The following is an 18,393-nucleotide window of genomic DNA, read 5'->3' as shown; positions in this document are numbered from 1 at the left end:
TCCCTGCCTGAGGTGGCGGGCCAAGAAAGCCCCCAGCTTGCTTGGTGGCAGCCCGGGAAGGAGCAAGACCAAGCATCTTCTGGATGTTCTGCAAAAACAAGAACAGAAGAGCACGATAGCGTCAGACAATGACAAGGGAGACAGAGGAAGAAATCCCAACTCTGCTTATAAGCACAACCCTCCTACTTGTTTCAGTAGATTCAGGTTCTCACCTACACAGCCTTACCAGTCTGGCTATCCCTATACATTCAAAAAAACCTTAGCACAGAGCCAGACAACCATCCACAACAGCTATAATTAGAGCTGTGCCACTCTCCCCCACCTCAAAAAAAGCCTTCTAATCATTAAATCCACATTTTGGTTGAGGGTTCTTTTCCACATCCAACTACACACCTCACAGTCAGCTGGCAGGTACTTTGTTAATGTCTTTGCACACAGGGTGGTTTAAAAATCAACTGACCAGTTATTTTTGCAATTTAACTGCAACGCACACACAGGAGCAGGTTCCTAACGTCTGCTCACAGGCAGACGCAAAGCAGCCCTCACAAGCAGTTTTCACAAGTTCCAGAAACCACTGTTGGTGACCATCAGAGCCTGAGGGTCTGCAAGCTGGCGAGGAAGGCTCTCTCCTAATGCAGTTGGAATTTGGGTCAGCAACATGGCAACCAGAGTGCGTGCCAAGTTTAAGTCAGGAGCTTAGGCACAGAATTAACATGAATGCTAGTGATGCAGACAGAACAATGGTTCGGTGGAGACACGCAGTGCAACAGGACATATGTAGCAAAACCCAAAAACTGACTATTGAGATGACCTCAACTGCATCTGAGCATGGTGTTTCAATGGAAAACAACAAACAAGGAAAGAATTAAGCAGCAGAGCCAGACACGAGCTAAAAAACCCAGAGCAGAATATTTAAACTTAATGTTTTCCTTGATTTTTATGAAATTCCTTTTAAATTTTGCAACAATGCAACTACAAAAAGCTACCAGTTCTTAGTTTCATTCCTCACTGTAAATAACTACAGCTCAAGATGGTGCTTATGCAGTGCTGGCAGAACAGGGACATCTGATGCAAGGGAAAGAAGAAAACAACTGTCCCCTCCTCATGTCACCAGCTGAGTGCTGGCTATCAAGACAACAAAAGGAGGAAGGAGGATTCTCTTCAAACCTGAGTGTCCTCTCCAAAATAACTGTCAGGATGGGTCAGATAGCAAGGTCATAGAGTTCTTGAACTTTTTGATGATGGAAGGAGAACAAACTAAGAAAAAAAGGCAGACAGAGCTTCACAATTCCACAGTAGCTAAATTAAAAAAAAATTGGGAATCATTCCAGGCAGACACTATGGAAAGGAAGGTTTCAACGCACACCCAAGTATCAAAGTAAAGGACAGGAACACTTGAAAAGGAATTGCATCAGGTTTAGTCCACAGCCTACATAAATCAGCCACTGGTTGATATTCAGCAACTTAATATATATGAGAGCATTTAACTGTGGGAGACTGCTTCGTGTGGTTCCTTTTCTCAGAGCTTCCTTAGTCAAGAGATGGACAGAAAGGAGAAAACAAAAGCAGCGAAGGGACAGATTCAGCAACACCAGAGGGTGCTGCAGAGTCAGCAGCGGGCAGGACCAGCATCCTACCAGCTCTGTACTGGCTCACCCACACAGCAGAGCACCCATGGAAGCAAGGAAGTGCACACTGCCTCCTCCCTATCAAGAGAGAGGAGAACTGTGGTGCTGAAGTTAACTCCATCTGCTTGAACAGCTCCAAGAGGAAGAGAGATGACGGTTTGTCTGTATGTGGATTCAAGACTACAATCATTCTCCAGCATTATCCTTCCATAGTAGTCCCCTCCTTGCTGCGGAAAGCAGCTAGCCTCCTGTACTAACTGCAAAGCAAGTTTTGCTGGACAAGAATCCTGACGTCTACACAGCTGGAAACACCAGGGCTGGGGCAAGGTCTAGCAGAAACCTGTCCTGTCTGCTGTGGGCCATGTTGCATAAGAAAGTCTGTAGAGTCTACTTCCAACACAAACAAAACCATCACCTTCAGGAGCAGAGAGGAAGACTTTAAGTCTTAAGGATCCAAATTCCCCATCTGAGCTTTTCTGATCTTTCCTCAAATGACTGCAGGAAGGACAGGAGCTGCTTCTGCTTTTGTCTTCCAACCCAGAAGGAGCCTCAAAGGCAAGGCAGCAAGTGGCTCCCGGCCCCAAGATCATGCTGTGTGGGAAAGCATACTCCTGGCAGTAGGAATAATTGCTGGCTCCCCTTCCCACTGGGAACACATTTCAGAGAGAAGCAGTCTAATCTACAGTTCAGGCGTGTGTGAAAAGGAAGTGAAGATCAGCAAATGCCTGATGAACAGCAGCATATTCCTCTTCACAAACAGCACAGGTGAAGGCTGGGAGCTCAGAAACAGGAGGCAGGACAGAGGATGTAACCCTGACATTATGCCTCCCGCCCAGCCCAGCAGCAGACTTTCCCAGCTGAAACCCAACAGCTCAAGGACCCTTGGAAGGCCTCTCCCAGCAACCCTCCTCTCTCCAAACAGGAAGGCAGGAGGAACTAGGGGACAGGATTTACGTGCCAGGGAGAGCTGGGAACAGCGCAGAGGAAGTTACTCACTGCAAGTTGACTATTTTGGGAGATGCTGGCCAGGTCACAGGCAGCAAGCTTCCCAGTCGGTGTTTGAAGAGTTTATCACCCCCACATGCCTGAAGCTGCTACTGCCCACCCCATTAATGTCAGTTTAATCACCTCCCAGTTATGTCTCCCCACCCTCACATACTCCCCTGCATTTCCCTCCCAGGTCACTGTTTTTTCCACACACACACAAGTTCCTCTACTTCTGAGCTCCACAGGGACATCTCTCTTCCCTGCCTTTGATCCCTTCACAGGCAGCTCCAGCGTCTATGGGAAGACTGAAGAATATATGGTTTCCTTAGTCTGTTTGCAACCTGTTCCCTTACTTTTGGTACATCTCCACTCCTCCTCCTCTTGTATCAGCAGCATCAAGCCAGACACTAACTCCCGTATCAGTTTTCCTCCCTTGGGCTGACAGCTGTTTTGAAGCTGACCTGACCAGATTCCCCTTTTGCACACAGTGAAACACAAAGGGTCACAAAGCTTTCACCTCCAAGGTCATTGAAAGCACTGAAAGCAAGTCTTTGGCACCATTTTAAGACCTTAATTACTTTCTTCCCGTCTCCCCTGACCTCCCACAGCCCTTCAAAGTCCTCTTCCTAACGCTGTTATCACCTACGTTCTTTCAAATAGTAATAAAGCCAAGAGCAGGATGCCAGCAATCACAGCTTCAGCTTCTAGCTTTTGCACAAACTAATGTGGCTGGTCTCTGCCCTTCCCTCCATGTAGGAAGGAGGAAGAAACTGAGCTGCCTAACAGCTGGAGAACTGCAGGTATAGTTAACCACGATCATGCAGATAAGGCAGCACTATGAAGACTGCAATCTAGCACTTCAGAGCAAAACCAGCCTTGTCCAAAGCAATAAGGTAACTGCCATCCTCCTCAGGGCCATCAGCATGATCTCTCAAGCCCAAGTGCAATTTTCTTTCGGAACTGCTCTTGAAAGCCTAACCCACTGCAAACAGCTCAGCTTTTCTGCCCAGAACTAGACTGGACCACCACTCAGTTCATACCGTCTACTGATTTCACGACAAGAAACATCAGGAAATGCCCAAGACTAGAACTAACCACAGGAATTATATTTTTGGACAAAAAAAAAATCCATGGGGGATTTTTCAGCAAGGGAGTTCCCCAGTCAACCGAATGGGTGCAGAAAAATCTTGCCGATGCTGCTATTTAGTTTCATATAATAACCTGCAACATTGGAAAGAAGGGACTTTCCATTTAACAGGTGAGTAACACAAAGCAGCACTGGACAAGACTGCCTGAAGGAACAGCATCAGATCACAGCATCCTAGGAAATCAGGAAGATGATCCTAAGAGCTGAAAAGGTCTCATTTCTTTCAAAGCACAAACACTACTCCAGTTACTGGGAAGTGAAACAAGATTTGTCTTGCAGCAAATAGAATGAGGAAGCCCCTGCCTTGTGGTACTCTGAAGCTGGCCCTGCTTGGAGTGAGGAGTGGGCCAGATGACTTCAAGGTTACACTTTCAACACCAATTATTCTACAATCCATTATCTGCTTTCGCATAGGACCAGACACAGATCCATTTCCACACTACACCCAATACAGAAGGCTATGGAGAATTGATTCACTAGCATACAGTTTGTGACTAAAGGAACTCTCTATTATTAAGCTCATCCAGATTTCTGACAGCAGCTGGCATAACACATCACTTCCCTTTACTGATGTGCTTTAAGTCTTTAAGTCCCTTGGCACCCTTGGAGGAAAAGGAACAAGTTGGTCAAGGAGAAAAGCAGCAAGAGTTCAGTAAGTGAAATAAAGGAAAAGGAAATATAAATGCAGAAAAGCAGATAATTTGCATCTAGTTGCACCAGCATGCATCCAGCCCCCTGAGTCTATTAACTTATCCCCAGCATTCTCTGGGGAAATTTGGAGAATAAAGTAGACTCCTGGTTGCATGGAGAAGGCCTACTTGTCCTCACTGGCCATTCTGCCATCTAAGCTGCTAGTGAACCTTCCCGAACAGACACCTCCCTCACCCTCACTGATGCTTCTCTTTTGAAAAGATGGGACTAACCAGCTTTGCTGGAGAGTTATGTTTAGCCTAATCTTGGCTTATCACACCAGACTCCCTTTCTGTGACTAGTCCCTAACCCTGGGAAAAACTTGACACCAGAGGTAAAGTTCTGAAGACCCTGGAAAAAAAAAAAAAATAAATCAGGCAGTCAGCAAAAACAGGAAGGACCAACCCAAAAGAACAGGTTTAACTCTTTCCTCACTTTTTTAGCTACTGATAGAACCTTTATAGAACTTCAAGCCACCAAGGACTGATTGAACCTTTATAGAACCTCAAGCCACCAAGGAAGTTTCCCCTACACTTCTCATATTACTGTAAAAGTCACAATTACTAAGAAGCAGTACTTAGATTGGCTTCTGATAGAGACAATCTCTCCGTATGGCAATCCGCAAAGTTATCAGACATACACACAAGGAAGGAACCCATTTCTGCCAACTCTGTTCTGGTGTCCTGGTGCAAGTCTACGGTCAAGTCTTCCACACCAGGCCAGGATAGTGGCTGTTTTTATGATCCCAGCCTAGAATTGCTTTGAATATGAAGCATAGGAATGAAGGCAAACACAGAAACCACAAACAGATCAAAGATTATAGAAGCAAAACTGAACAGCAGTAACAGACTCCTCTTTATGGATGGAGATGCGCTTTTCCTGCTCCAGGCATGTAAGAGACACAGCAATGTACTCACTTGTCTGATTGACATCGTGCAGAGAATGTAGAGGAAGATGAACGAGCAGTCGGTGTAATCCTCACCCAGAAGGTTGCGGTGGGAGAGACCTTGGATGTACGAAAGAGGGATAAACGGAAGCTTTGCTACCACTCGGCCATCAAATCTGGAAGAGAGAGCACTGGATCACAACTGAGGACAGTAAGAGAGTCTTTGGCTGTAGAAAAAACAGGTGAGCATCTTCAACAGGTCATCAGAGCAAATAAGACACATGGAAGGCTAAAAAGCCATGCTGCCTTCTCGAGCCCACCTCTATATACACTACATCAAGGCAGCTGAATACACCTCTCGCAAAGCCCTCCACACCCAATCATCCACAGGGCAAGCAGGCTTCCCTCAGTAACAGTTTTGCCACAGTCAAAGTGTTTCATAGTGATTTAATTGATTACTTAATCAAGTGACAAGCTGTTGGTTCATAAAATCTTGGTTGGGGTTATGCAGTTTACCGATGTATTTTATTTAAAAGTAAAATTTAGCAAGTCACTTCCCAGAACACAGTCAGCACTTGACTAACAGATGGATGACTATCACCCTGCTGTATTGCAGTTACTGTAGGAAGATGGACTCTTTGCTTTAAGCAAAAGAATTATTTTTTTTTTTCAGGCAAAGCATAAACCAAAAGACACCTTTTCCTTTCTTAGAACAGTTATGCATCCTTCTTGTACTGAGAAGGATGAGAGCCATCAGAGTGCTTTAAAACCAACAGTCTTCTCTTCCTTAGCTCTGAAGACAAAGGCAGTGCAGAGGCAGGATGATATCGCATATTCCAAGCAGTTCGTTCTGCTCCTGGAACTCCTCCAGGTCCACATTCCAGAGCATCACGCAGAGTGTGAATTCTGGCCCGTTCGCAAAGATTTCTCCCAATCCAGACAGTCAACCCAATCTTTTGAAGTAAGTGTGTATGATGCCTCATCAGCATGTGCATATTTGGATGTTATTTTCTCTGCGTGTGCTGATTTTCTAACAGGTGTTTCTTGTTTCAAGAGATCCTAAATGAGCCTTCTTTCCTGTGGAGATGCATTCACACAGCTACAGCACAAACACATGCCAACTTTGTTTACATCTCACAGCCAGTTTGGCAAAAGAGCTAGGAACGGATGTTTATCTCCCTGTAACATCCCCCAGTGGCTTAAAATTCTGTTTGCTGTGAGAGTGACAAGTACTTCAGCAGTAGCATCCTGAGGTACCTGCTTTTAATTCCAGCAGGTTTTCACAGTTATGAAGGGGTACTGAAATGCTCAACTCCTAGAGTATGACAGAGAATTGACTGCATTAAAAAAAAGTTTCTGACGAGAAAGAATGAGACACACAGAAGCTAATTTCTCTCCCAGGAGAAATCCCATCTGCTTGAAGGCCACCACCGCTACAGATCTCTCTGCCCTAGCATACCTTTTAAGCCACAACAGTCATACAGCTGCTCATATTCAGCACAGCATTCTGCTCTTTGGGTTTAAACCAGCCTTCTTGACACATATCCTTCCAGCAGGATCCACCCTGCTGCCCCGTTACTACTGACACTCTAAGAAAGAGAGCCAGTCATCACAGTAATCTCCATTTTGGCTAAGCTGGCACTTGGCAAAGGTGACGTGCCCAGCCACAGAGTAGCAACGTCTGCATAGTACTTGTCCAAAGGGTAGCACATCATGCTACTTCCATGCAACTCCTGCTCCTTTTGTCCCCCAGAGCAATGAAATCATTAAAGAACAGGGAATGCAAGCAAATGAGGCTACAGCCACTGCAGGTGTCAGCCACCCTTTTCCTCCTCTTCATTTCACATCCACAGCACCTCCACAGATGACCTGGCAGCAGCAGCTTGCCAGACGGAGCCTAAGAGCCTCCCAAATTCATAACTGAAGTACTCTCCTCCTGAGACAAGCAGCTGCTCTTTATGCTATGTCAAGAGAATGACACTATGTAAGTGAGAACCAGCTCTATCAAACCATTTTATCAGTTTCAGACAGTGCAGATACAACCCACCAAAGCTGCCACTCAGGTACAAATGCACTAGCTACCTTGTACCAAGACCAGGAGCAAAAATTTAACTATCTAGCCCCAAGAGCCAGCCAGATCTTTAGGTTTTAATTTAATAGCCTCAGCTATTAGCAGGAAAGCCATTTCAATTTGAACAATCAGTGAGCTCTCTGGATACTCCTTCTGTTCATGTTCAGGTTCCTTCTAAAGAAAGAGACAGTTAGAAGAAAGGTATGCCCAAAATCTTCACGTCAGCTCTGTGTCTAGTAGCATGGTCTCTGTGGGCAGAAATCCTCAAAAAAGGAACAAGACAAATAAATTTGGTGGTCTTAAAGGAGAAGAAACCAATAAATGGATTATTTAGGTTAATATCTATGAAGGGAGGAGCCACATGGGATTTAGCCAAAATCAATTCCTTCCTAAAGCTCTTAAGGAACTTTTAGTCCTGTAACACTTGGCAGTCATAGCATACTCTGAACTGCCTCTTCCCACTCTAGGAAAAGCAGGCAGAGTAGGGTGGAGTTTTTTTAGTTTGTTTTTCAGTTTGTTTCAGGGGCAGAGGTGGTGGCAGTGTTTGTATTGCACCCAAATAGCTAAGCAAGCACTTGAAGGCCTCAGGTGCAGCACTATAAATCCCCCACAGATGCTATGTTGCTGGGCACATGACTCAATGCACCTCCATCCCTGCTCAGGGCTGCAATGAAATGAAACATCAATGACTCAAGACCGTACCCAAATTTTAAAGTCCTTTAGTGCTGTGTTCCTCTGCTGAGTTTCACAGCATTCCAGAGAATGCTAGATGCTGAAGTCTGACTAATCTGAATAAATAGTCTACACAGTGGCACTTCTGTTATTATGTTCCCCCCTGTTTGGAATTTATCCACCCACAGATCTGCAGTAAAATGACAATTGAGTGTATCCTGGGGACTGCCAGCACAAAGGCCAAAGGTTTTGGTGGTGAAGAACATAAGTTTCTGTTTGCAGGACAAGTATATTGCCCAGATATTAAGCAGCCTCCCAAAGGTTATATTAACCATATTCACATCATCTTCATGTTTAACAGCCAATGGGAAGTTCACGTTTCAAGACTGAATCAAGTTTTAAAAGTCCAAGTACAGGCTTTCAGTTTTGCATATCTGAAGCAAAGCTGTCTATAGCCACGCAACCAGTTTAGTTTTCCCCCCCACACACACACAACTAGACCCATCCTAGGTCATTTTTAAAGCAGAGGAAGATTAGAGCCCATGCCTGGACCTGTTGGTATCTTAACTCCGATCACCTTAAGTAGGGCAACAACGAACTCTGCAATTACAGCTCATTTCTAAGGGCAAGGGAGCTGACTTAGTTTGGCTTGTGAGAGTATTCTTTGGTCACACTATTACAGCAAAGCCAAAGCAGCTGAAGACTGTAGCCGTTTACCTGACATCTACCAAACTTGCCCTAATCAAGATGTTCCCACACAGAAAGGATGTTAAGAGTTGTGTCCAGATTGAATGCAATTTGTTCAATCTGATTGCACTCAGCATGCAGTGCTCCCTCTTGAGCAGGACGTGCATGATGACGAGACAACCACATCTTCATATGAAATATTGATCCATTTTATACAGATTACTTATGGTTCTTGGATGGACTCTGTCACTGTAACACTTCAAGTGATAGAGGGAAGGTGGTGAATATATTCATCATGAAAATTTAAGAAAAATCCAGAAAGGTGATACTTACATGGAGTTAAACATTCCCATCAAGGCAGTGAAGCAGAAGCCAATGGCAAACATGGATTTCATCCGAACCTGCAAGCAGAAAGGTCAGAGATAACCAAAATAGGCCTACACTGAGCAATTATGAGCTCACACCCTTAAGAATAGGCTTTATACAGCACCAATGAAATGTAGAAGGAAAAAAAGATGAGCCAGAAGGACAGAGGAATTGTAAAAGTGACTGGAGAACTCCCAAAGGGAAGTTTGGTCAACAGCTGGGTATAAAAGCAGCCACAGAGTGGACTACTGATTTGAAAAGCTGCTTCAGGGGGAAGAAAAAAAAAAAAAAGTGCTCAGGAATTGTTCAGTTACCTTCCACAGGTTGCTTCTTTTCCTTAAGACTATACAACCAATCAGCAGGGGATCATTACGAAGATAGAACACACAAGAGGAAGTCAGACAAATTAATTCTACTTTGAAAATATCATGGAGACTTATAAAGACGAAAATAGCTAAGGCTGGGTGTGAGATGAGGCAGTAACTGCTGGAGAACTCTGTGGCTCATACTAAAATCTGTAGCTATTAGAGATAATCCAGAAGGACCTTTCAGGAGGAAAAGCTGCTAAGTCTGACAATTAAACAAAGTCTTTCTGTTGGAAAGCTGATTGAGCTCTTCAGCAGCTGGGAACTGGCTTTGATTTTCTTACCATTGACAAATCCCTGTTGTTATTCTTCAGCTTCTCTTCTTGTCTCTCTGGAAAGAGAAAAAACAACAATGGTTATAATCAGTTATACCAACCTAGAAACCAGAGTGTTTTCATTTCCAGGAAGACTTAACCTTCTTGGCTCTCCAAACAAATAACGCTTCCAAAACCAACTCCAGCTGTCTATGCCCGACAGTAGAAAGTGAAAAACTGTGCGTAGCCAACTGCTTCTCCACCACAGCAACATGCAGCAAAGCAGGCGCAAAAGAGGAGGAGGCTAGAATCACACATTCAGCACTTTTGAAAGAAAGGCACAGAATGTCAAATTTGCTAGCTCAACCAACTAACACAGTAGCATGAACAATGTTGCCAGAAAACAGAGACAGTGCCTCTATATCACACTTCCGAAAGTGAGCAGTCTCAATTTACTGCACACCAGGTTCACCATTATAAATACATCATACAAGAAAGGATTTCATTTTGGTGGTGTCAGGAGGGACTCCCAAACTGCACACAGAGCCTGGAGCCGCACCTCAGCAATGCTAATATCCTGCTGGTCTTAGTAATAAATTCCAGACCCTTGTCACACCCAGAAGATTCTCTAAAGAGGAAAGTTACTTTCTACGTGAATTTCAGTAACGTGCGTATTACTATGCTTTGCAGAGAACACTTTAAAAATACTACTTCGGAAATTTAGTCTGTCCTTAAGTCACCACAAACTTCAAATTTGCCCTGCTTTCCAATGAGGGGCATGGAAAATGTCCTCTCAGAAGACTGCTCTGGCCTTGAACATTATCCATCACCTGCCACCTTTCTTGTCCCACATCCCCATCATCGCCTGTCCACTGTGCTCCTCTCAGACCAAGGATCCAGAGGGGCAGCCAGGGCTTGGAAGCAACACTTAGCTGAAGTAAGGATGTGTACGATGAAGAAATATCCAAAGAACAGTGTGAGTAAAGAGAGGGGGGATGCAGAAGGACTGTCAAGGTCTATCCAGCATGCAAGTTGTCAGCAGATCTCTGCTGAAGTTTCAGTACAAGAAGCCCACAGCACAGAAGCTCAACAGTTATCTTCCAAGCCTCTGCTAAATACAGGGACTCACAGTAAGCGTTATGAAAAGCAATAGCAACACCCCTATCCAATTTCTTAAAATCCTCATTGCCATTTTCAATTGCTCCTAACTACAAACCATCCACTCTGGCAGGAACTTTCCAGACACCTGCTTCCTGACTCAGGTGGAGAGTTTTGTTCTGGGACATTTCAGCAACCACAGGCCAGCTCTTCAAGAATCACATTTGGCACAAATACTTGTTTTTTCCCTCTGCTACATAACTAACCATCTATTTAGATGGGCTAAAGGTTACATAGGGATAAAGAATACAGCCCTGATCCCCCAATATATCTGACCTGTTTCTCATCCATTTCTACAAATTCAACACAGGCTCCGGGTGTCCTACCACCTTACATAAATGGTATACTCCTACCCATGTGATACATAAGCAGCCTTTAAGTACTTTGCTATACAGCTGGGTAGAGGACTGAGAAAGAGGACTAGGTCAACAAGCAGCACCTTGGAGTCCAAAATCTTCTTATGCTGCTGACCGGAACACAAACCATGAAGATGCAGGGATACAGCAATGATCTCATTTGCCAGCATTGGGGGTTTTTTTGTTTTTCCATTTGTTTTTGTTTCGTTGTCTACCCAGCACTGATGTGGACTCCTGGGAACATCACTGTCTTTTCTTCTAGGGGCACAAGGACACAGAAAGCAGTAGCAAAGTTTAAGCTAACAAACACACTCCTTAAACTGAAATGACAGAAGGTTGCCCCATGATATTAAAGGTGTCCTGCTCCAGGAGTGTGAAAGGTGATTTAGACACAATGTGACTGAAGTCGGTTCACCTTACACTTAAAAATTTTGATATAGGAAACCCCAAATTAAGCCCTCCCATGCAACTTTCACCCTACCTCCTTGTGCATATGCATGATTCATCCCTTACGCAACCAAGTAATACCATACACACCCCTCCTGCCTTATTCTGTGCCCAGAACAGATGGCAACTGAGGCAGGTCTGCACCATGGCTGTGTCTTACTGTAAAGTCTTTTTTTTTTAAAAAAAACTAGAATGGTAGAATTTAAAGGAACTTCAGCACAAGTAAATTTGCTGTTACAACAAATGGATGTGCTATGCCTTGCAGAACGTGACATCCAGTAAGTTACTGGGATCAGAGATTTCAAAAACAGCTAACAGCTGTGAGTCATTTTCTGGATGTCCAGCTTGACATTTAGAGCCTGATTTTTCAGAAACACTAAGAATTCAGCTTCGCCTGAAAACAAACGAGACACTGAAGTTATACAGCACTTGCAAAAAAATATTCGTCTCAGTATCTTAGGCTTGGCCAGCAAGCACCACAGCAAACAAAATCAGTGGTCATTTCCTAAGCTCTCTTCTTAGTCCCTTTGTGCTTTGTTTTTCATTTGCAAAACAAGATTATTTCAGTGTATAAAAAAATTGTGGAGCATCTGAATTCCTTAGATTCTACTGTTTATTAGTTTAGTCCAAGCACAAGTAAAATATTCTCTGCTAGGAACACAGCTTGGATGGTGCCCTGCAAACAAAAAGTCACTATCACACATTCAAAAATGACCATATGTAACTACAGCATGTAACACTAAAAAGTTGCTTATCCATCAAGTAGTACTCACCACATGCAGGCATTATTCAAGATTAAGAACTGAAAATGCATAAGAGGAAGAATTTTGGCTCCTGACCCTTCAGGAATCTAACGATAACAGGTTTTATACCTAGGAAGAACTGTTTGAAGATATGTTTATAACTATTCCCAAGCTTTGTACAGATCAAATGACTAATCCAGCTACCTGGTGTTACAGAGGAATGAGGAAACCAACTCCCAGGAGCTCTCAGAAGTGTTCCTGCCACGATTTATATAATAATTTAACTGAGCTTTGCTGCACGTTTTTCTTTAGAGCCCTGCAGACAACAGAATTTTCTAAAGCTCACGTCCATTAAACATCTACCACGTTGTTCTTGCATATTCAGTACTTTAAGAAGTTACCTTTACCCAGAAAGACTTAAGCTTATTGACAATGAAAAAGAATGGAAAAATAACATCACTACCCAAAATTGAGCAAAATTAATTTATCAAACTTTAAATAAATCTAAATGCAGTTACAGTTAACATGCAAACACCTTCAGCTCTGAAGTGTTCAAATGAGGGAAAAAAAATGAAAGATCCAAAAACCCACAAATATACAGACACACAGCTGTTGCAAGCTGACAGTGCATTGCAGCAAAGAGCTTTGACGACAGAAGTTAATAACAATCAGAGTCATGGATATAAAGGCTCAAACTGGAGAGAAAGGCAATCAGTTCAGCAAGAAGCACTGCTCCTCTCACTGATGCTGCCCTTCTCTGCATTTGACTAAAACCATCAGGAGGCTAGATGTCTCCTGCCTTGGAAGAGTAAGGCAGAAGTGTTCATATTCCAGTCATCAGGCCAAGAATGAGCTCCAGTATCACTTTAAAGAAATAGTTTTGAAAGGAAGGAAAGGATAATCACTTCCGTAAGTTTCTCAACTTTCACCCATTCTTGGGGCACCGCACTACTCTCCCAGTCTTACCTATTTTCTTTTTCTGCTGTCGGCCTGCTGATTCCGTTATTGTTTCCTTCTTCTTTTCCACTGCCAAGTGAAAAGAAAGATATTCCATCATTTCTGCATAGGGATATCACCACACCTTTTCCACATACCAAAGCGTTTTATTCCTTTAGAGAACAGGGACACAAAACGAAGCTAGGTATGACTAAGAACATGTTCAGAATCAACAAGGTATAAACCACCGAGGCTGACTCCACCAAGCACTTAAAAATAATTAAATAAAAAATTCAAAACCCTGGATGAGATATCAGAATATCTAAAGGGTTAATTTTAAACTCTGTCAAGAGCCCATTACATTGTTAACTGAGCAGTCTGGGGACAATTTTGGCTCAAGTGACCCTTGCTGATTTGTCATTAGTACTAGACAGTACTTTTGATTCAGCAAGTGTAATGAAAAGAGCTTTGTGGCAAACTCTACTCCCGATTATCTGCAGTGGGAAGCAGAATACAGGAAAGGCTGTGTTCTCGTACATCCCTTCTTCACAGGCAGGCATTCTCAGTGGAAATGCTGTCCAAGCAGTCGGCTACAGCCTCTCCATTCTTCAATTAATTAGTACTGAAGCATTTCCAATATTTTAAAGTAGGAGCCTGAGCTCAAAGTTACTAACGCCCCAAATTAGACACTCACCAAGCATCTGCAAAAAACTACCACCACTGCAGCAAAAAAGGCTAACATAAAGCCAGCACAGTGAACTTATAACACAGTAAATGGGCTGCTCTTCTGCTAACACTCTTCTGCTGACAGCAAAGAGAGCTTTCTCAGGAACTAAGAGATATTTTAATTTAAGACCTATAACAAGAGCAATACAAGAAGTGAGGATGATAACGCATGACTATGGTTTAACAACAGATAGCAGCCCTTTTTTACTCTAAACTCTATGTATCTGTGTGATATCTATTCTACCAATGAACATACTTGGCTCCTTGTTAGCTCACAGAATCAGCTTAGGGACCTGAGCATTAGGACTCTTCTCCCATATGAAGTAATAGCTCAGCACAGATCTTCTAACCTCGATTTCAAAGCATCGGTGAAATAAAGACAGCCAGCTTTCCAAGTCACACAAGGATTTATAGTTCTGCCTTCCGAAATGCCTGCGATATGTGAGTCAGTCACAACGGCTAAGAAAACCATGCTAGTCCAGACAAGATACCTAAATATCATCTCTTCTATAGTAATGTGGTAAGACACAATTGTTTTTTCCAAAGAACAAGCGTATCTCTGATTGGCAGGCTAGCACAAGAGCAAAAACCAGGGAAATCTGCTCAGAGGGAATGCTGGAGAGAGGTGCCAGATGACACAACACACACAGTGCTCACAGAACGCTCTCTCCATAACCTTCCTTATGCCAAATCCAGCTGAGGGATCCCGATCAGTCCATCCCAACCCTAGTCCCTATAATCCCAAGACTCCCAACTCTAAACCCAACTGGAGAACACTTTGACTCTTTTCAGGCCTACCTATTGCTCCCAGCTCTAATAAGAGGGCTCCTCTAGACCCCAGATTCACTCTAGACAGTGCTATTAAGCCTTAAGCCAACCCTGGGGAATTTCATAGCCCTAATTCCCTTATGGTTTCAGCAGAACAAATTAACTGTCAGGCAGTCTCCCAAGCCTGCCCCTGGGAACATACATGACAACACAGCAGCAATTCTAGAGATAGCCTTCAACCTTGCAAATTTACGACTACATTTACCCCACAACACTTACTATAATCTCTGCAGCAGTCTCAGACAATACTGTGCCTCTCCATAGAAAGGAGGGGACAGGAAGAGATGAAACTAAGGACTGTGAGTATCACTGTCTGCTCAAGTACACTACTTGGCCCATTTGTTTTTGCAAATCCAAAGGATTGCTAGGATTCTCATGGGACAGCTTAAAGATCTCAAATGTGTTTTTTCCTGTTTCAGATCTGCTAGATAACAGTTGAAAGGTGTGGCTCAAGGGGTCTACTTTGCAAGTTGTCTGTAAGCCATCAGGTCAGCCAGCTGTCCTTAGCACAGGATAAAAAAAAAAAGCAGAGCTGAATTTTTAGTGACTCCTTATTTGGTTTTCCTTTTTTTTGTTGGGGGTGAGGAAATCAAACAAGGAGGTTAGAAACTAATTGAGATGCATGAACCTCACATCTTGCCCTTCACAGATTATAGCCTACATACCAGGAGAGCTATAAAAACAAACAGCATTAAATTCTTACAGCAGTCATTAAGCCCCAGAGATTATGCTTTCAGAGTTCCACAGCACAAACACACTAGGACATTAACTCCAAGTTTTCAGCTAGGTTTCAACTACTTCTCTAACTTGCTCTTGTGGGGCTAGTTCTACCCTACACATTTTTGTCAGCCAAGCGGGATTAAAGTGAGGCAGGCAGAGATGCAATCCCCATCTGATACTGCTGTGATGACAAAAGCCTCTAATTTAGGAGCTGTGACACAAGCATGATTATACTTCAACTCTTCAGTTTATTTTGCCCAGGGGAAGGTTGGAATAAGCTAGATTGGAAAGGGCATGCTTTGATAATATTGCTCTCTCGTGCACTACGAGTACTGACATCATGGTGAAATATTTTTAAGGTAAAACCAGCCCAGGTTTGGCCTCAGTTGCTGCGCGCTGTCTCTTACTGCTGCAAGTTGTGCAGGGTACATACGGTTGAGTTCGAAAGGTCAGCTGAATTCCTCCTCTGCTCCTTGACTTCTGCAACAGGCAGGTCCATTGAAACACTCCATGCTCAGACCGTCCTGTTTACTATTCCTCTTAACATCCGATGCATATCTACTGACTGCTCACCCTCAACTCCCTTTTCCCTTCCTCTCTCATCCTTTGTTCAACCCCTCCCAGGCCTCTCACATCTCCTCTCTACAGAAGTAACCTGGGACTTTTTTTCCTAATCAATTCTATTTGTTTCCAGTTTACACTAGTATAATTTATTTTTATAGGAGCTGATAGCTCAGACCTTTCTATGTCTTTATTCATCCCTCACCAGTAATCATCACTTTTAATCTTTACATATAATGCTTTCCTCTCTTGGTACTCATTATTCAACCCTAGCTCTTTCTTACTACAGATCTCAAATCCTCCACTGCCCTTGAAAAGCAGAAACTGTATCTTATAATTTATGTCAGGCATCTAAGGGAATCTACATATACAGACATTGGCTACTCATGCTCAGAAAAAAAGATGCCAATAGTGATCTCTTATTCCCTCTTGTCCTCCATTAAGAGGAGGGGCAATTCAGACAATGCAACAGGCCTTTGTACTAACCTTCCCTCCAGCAAAAGACAAGAAATAAGGGTAGAAATAAGTCTCCTCAGTACAGATTTATGTAACTTGTAAAATCAGGCTCTGACGAAATCCAAACTGAAGAAAGTTTTCTCCCTTGAATTTCTCAGAGCATAGACTCTATTCATTTTGACATCTGCTAAAGAATGATGTAACAGGAACAGCAAGACATGTTCTCTAATGTCTGAAGAATACTTACATTTCTTGCTCTGTTTTTCCACTTCAGCCTTTAATCTCTTGTATTTGTCTGTTCGGTATACCAGCACCCAAGTTATACCTGAAACAAATACTCGGCAAGTAACTAGATAAGTAAATACCTCTTGCAATAATAGAGATACAAGTTAGCAAATACATATGCAAAAAATACACATCACGTCTACAAAGCCTCATTATAATACGGCAAAGGTACCACAAAGCACCAGCAAGGTGTATCATCACTTTCCTTCCCAAGTTCCATGTAGCAATGGTGCCTATAAAATAATCATCTCTAGAAGTTACCAGCTATCTTACTGAGTACTGCTGTTTTGCTGGACTCATTCAGTTCCTTCATACTGATATTTACCACCTGTTGCTCACCTTAAAACCAGGAGCTGATTAAGGCAATAAACATCTCCATGTTATGCACAGCACCTAATTAAAGCCTGAGGAATAATTCCCGCTCCAACCAGGACATGCCCATTAGTAGTATCACATTTTGAAAAGCCAAATAGAGATATTAGGCTAGAAGAGACCTCAAGAGATTCTCCAGTTTAAATCCTTGCACTCACACATGATCAAAACCAGTTGTGCCACAAGCGCAGAATCAGTGGTTTGTGAACAGTTTAATTTGAGGTCCAACAAAAAGCTTTTGGCTTTTTTTTTTTTTGGCTTTAGTTTGACAGCAGGGCTGTGCTGCTGTGTCCCAGGGATCACCAGCTGCAGAGAAGGGAACCCTGTAGACGCTTCTGAGGTCAACATAGCTTTGTGCTGTGAAAGGCAACGGCTGTGTGCACCACCTAACCCCAAAGGCAATGCAGCAGGGCCCCTAAAAAGCATGGATCATATTCCACCTGGGACTCCCCTTGCCTTCAAATTCCCAAAGATGGTGTCTGGCAGCTCTGGGATTAAGGAAATTTGGGGATATAGCTCAGTGCCAGGAAGAGAAAGCAGCCTCTGCCTTTGACTACCCCAAAAGGTATCTATCCAACCTATCCTTAAAAAGCTGCACCTATTTCAACACTCTACCATTTAAAAAGCCTTTTCAAGCAGTCTAAGTCACCATCATGACAAGCGAGGGCAATTTCTTCACATCCTTCCTACAATAGCTACAGAAAACCACTAGTGTTCCGTTTCAGGCACACTGAGAACTGTTAGCTCATCCTCCCATAGTCTTCCTCCTTCTAGAGGAAACAAACCCAATCCCCACCGCTTTGTATCATAGCTCAGTTTTGTCAAGAGTTATGCACTGCTGCTCTCTGGGGTACCTATACCGGCCTCCCAAGCACGAGGCCTCAGGTGGCCCTAAGTAACTGAACCTCGTTTCACACCCTCACTGCCCTACTCTTCCTCCGACACACGCTCTCCCTTCCATTCCGCCTACCCTCCCTAAAGACCCCAATCCCGCCCTTTAACCTGCTCCCTCCCAGCGCTCAGAGGCGACGCGGCACGGGCGAGGAGCAGCA

The 18,393-nt window shown here is 43.4% G+C and overlaps 1 protein-coding gene across 1 annotated transcript; it reads right to left on the bottom strand.

The window, feature by feature from the left end:
* Positions 1 to 7: 7 nt before the first annotated feature.
* On the bottom strand, positions 8 to 17,051 carry TMCO1 (transmembrane and coiled-coil domains 1; the record flags this gene model as incomplete). Its single annotated transcript, XM_009699020.1, has 6 exons — positions 8 to 88; positions 5,370 to 5,514; positions 9,102 to 9,169; positions 9,784 to 9,830; positions 13,424 to 13,483; positions 16,932 to 17,051. Coding segments are annotated over 6 exons (521 nt in total), but the record flags the coding sequence as incomplete, so codon positions are not given.
* Between the last annotated feature and the right edge of the window lie 1,342 nt (positions 17,052 to 18,393).

This window comes from Cariama cristata, unplaced genomic scaffold (genome assembly GCF_000690535.1).
Source record: "Cariama cristata isolate BGI_N322 unplaced genomic scaffold, ASM69053v1 scaffold34200, whole genome shotgun sequence".
In the NCBI taxonomy this organism is placed as follows: domain Eukaryota; kingdom Metazoa; phylum Chordata; class Aves; order Cariamiformes; family Cariamidae; genus Cariama; species Cariama cristata.
The sequence above is the reverse complement of the archived record's forward strand: the minus strand, read 5'-3'. Positions and strand labels throughout refer to the sequence as shown.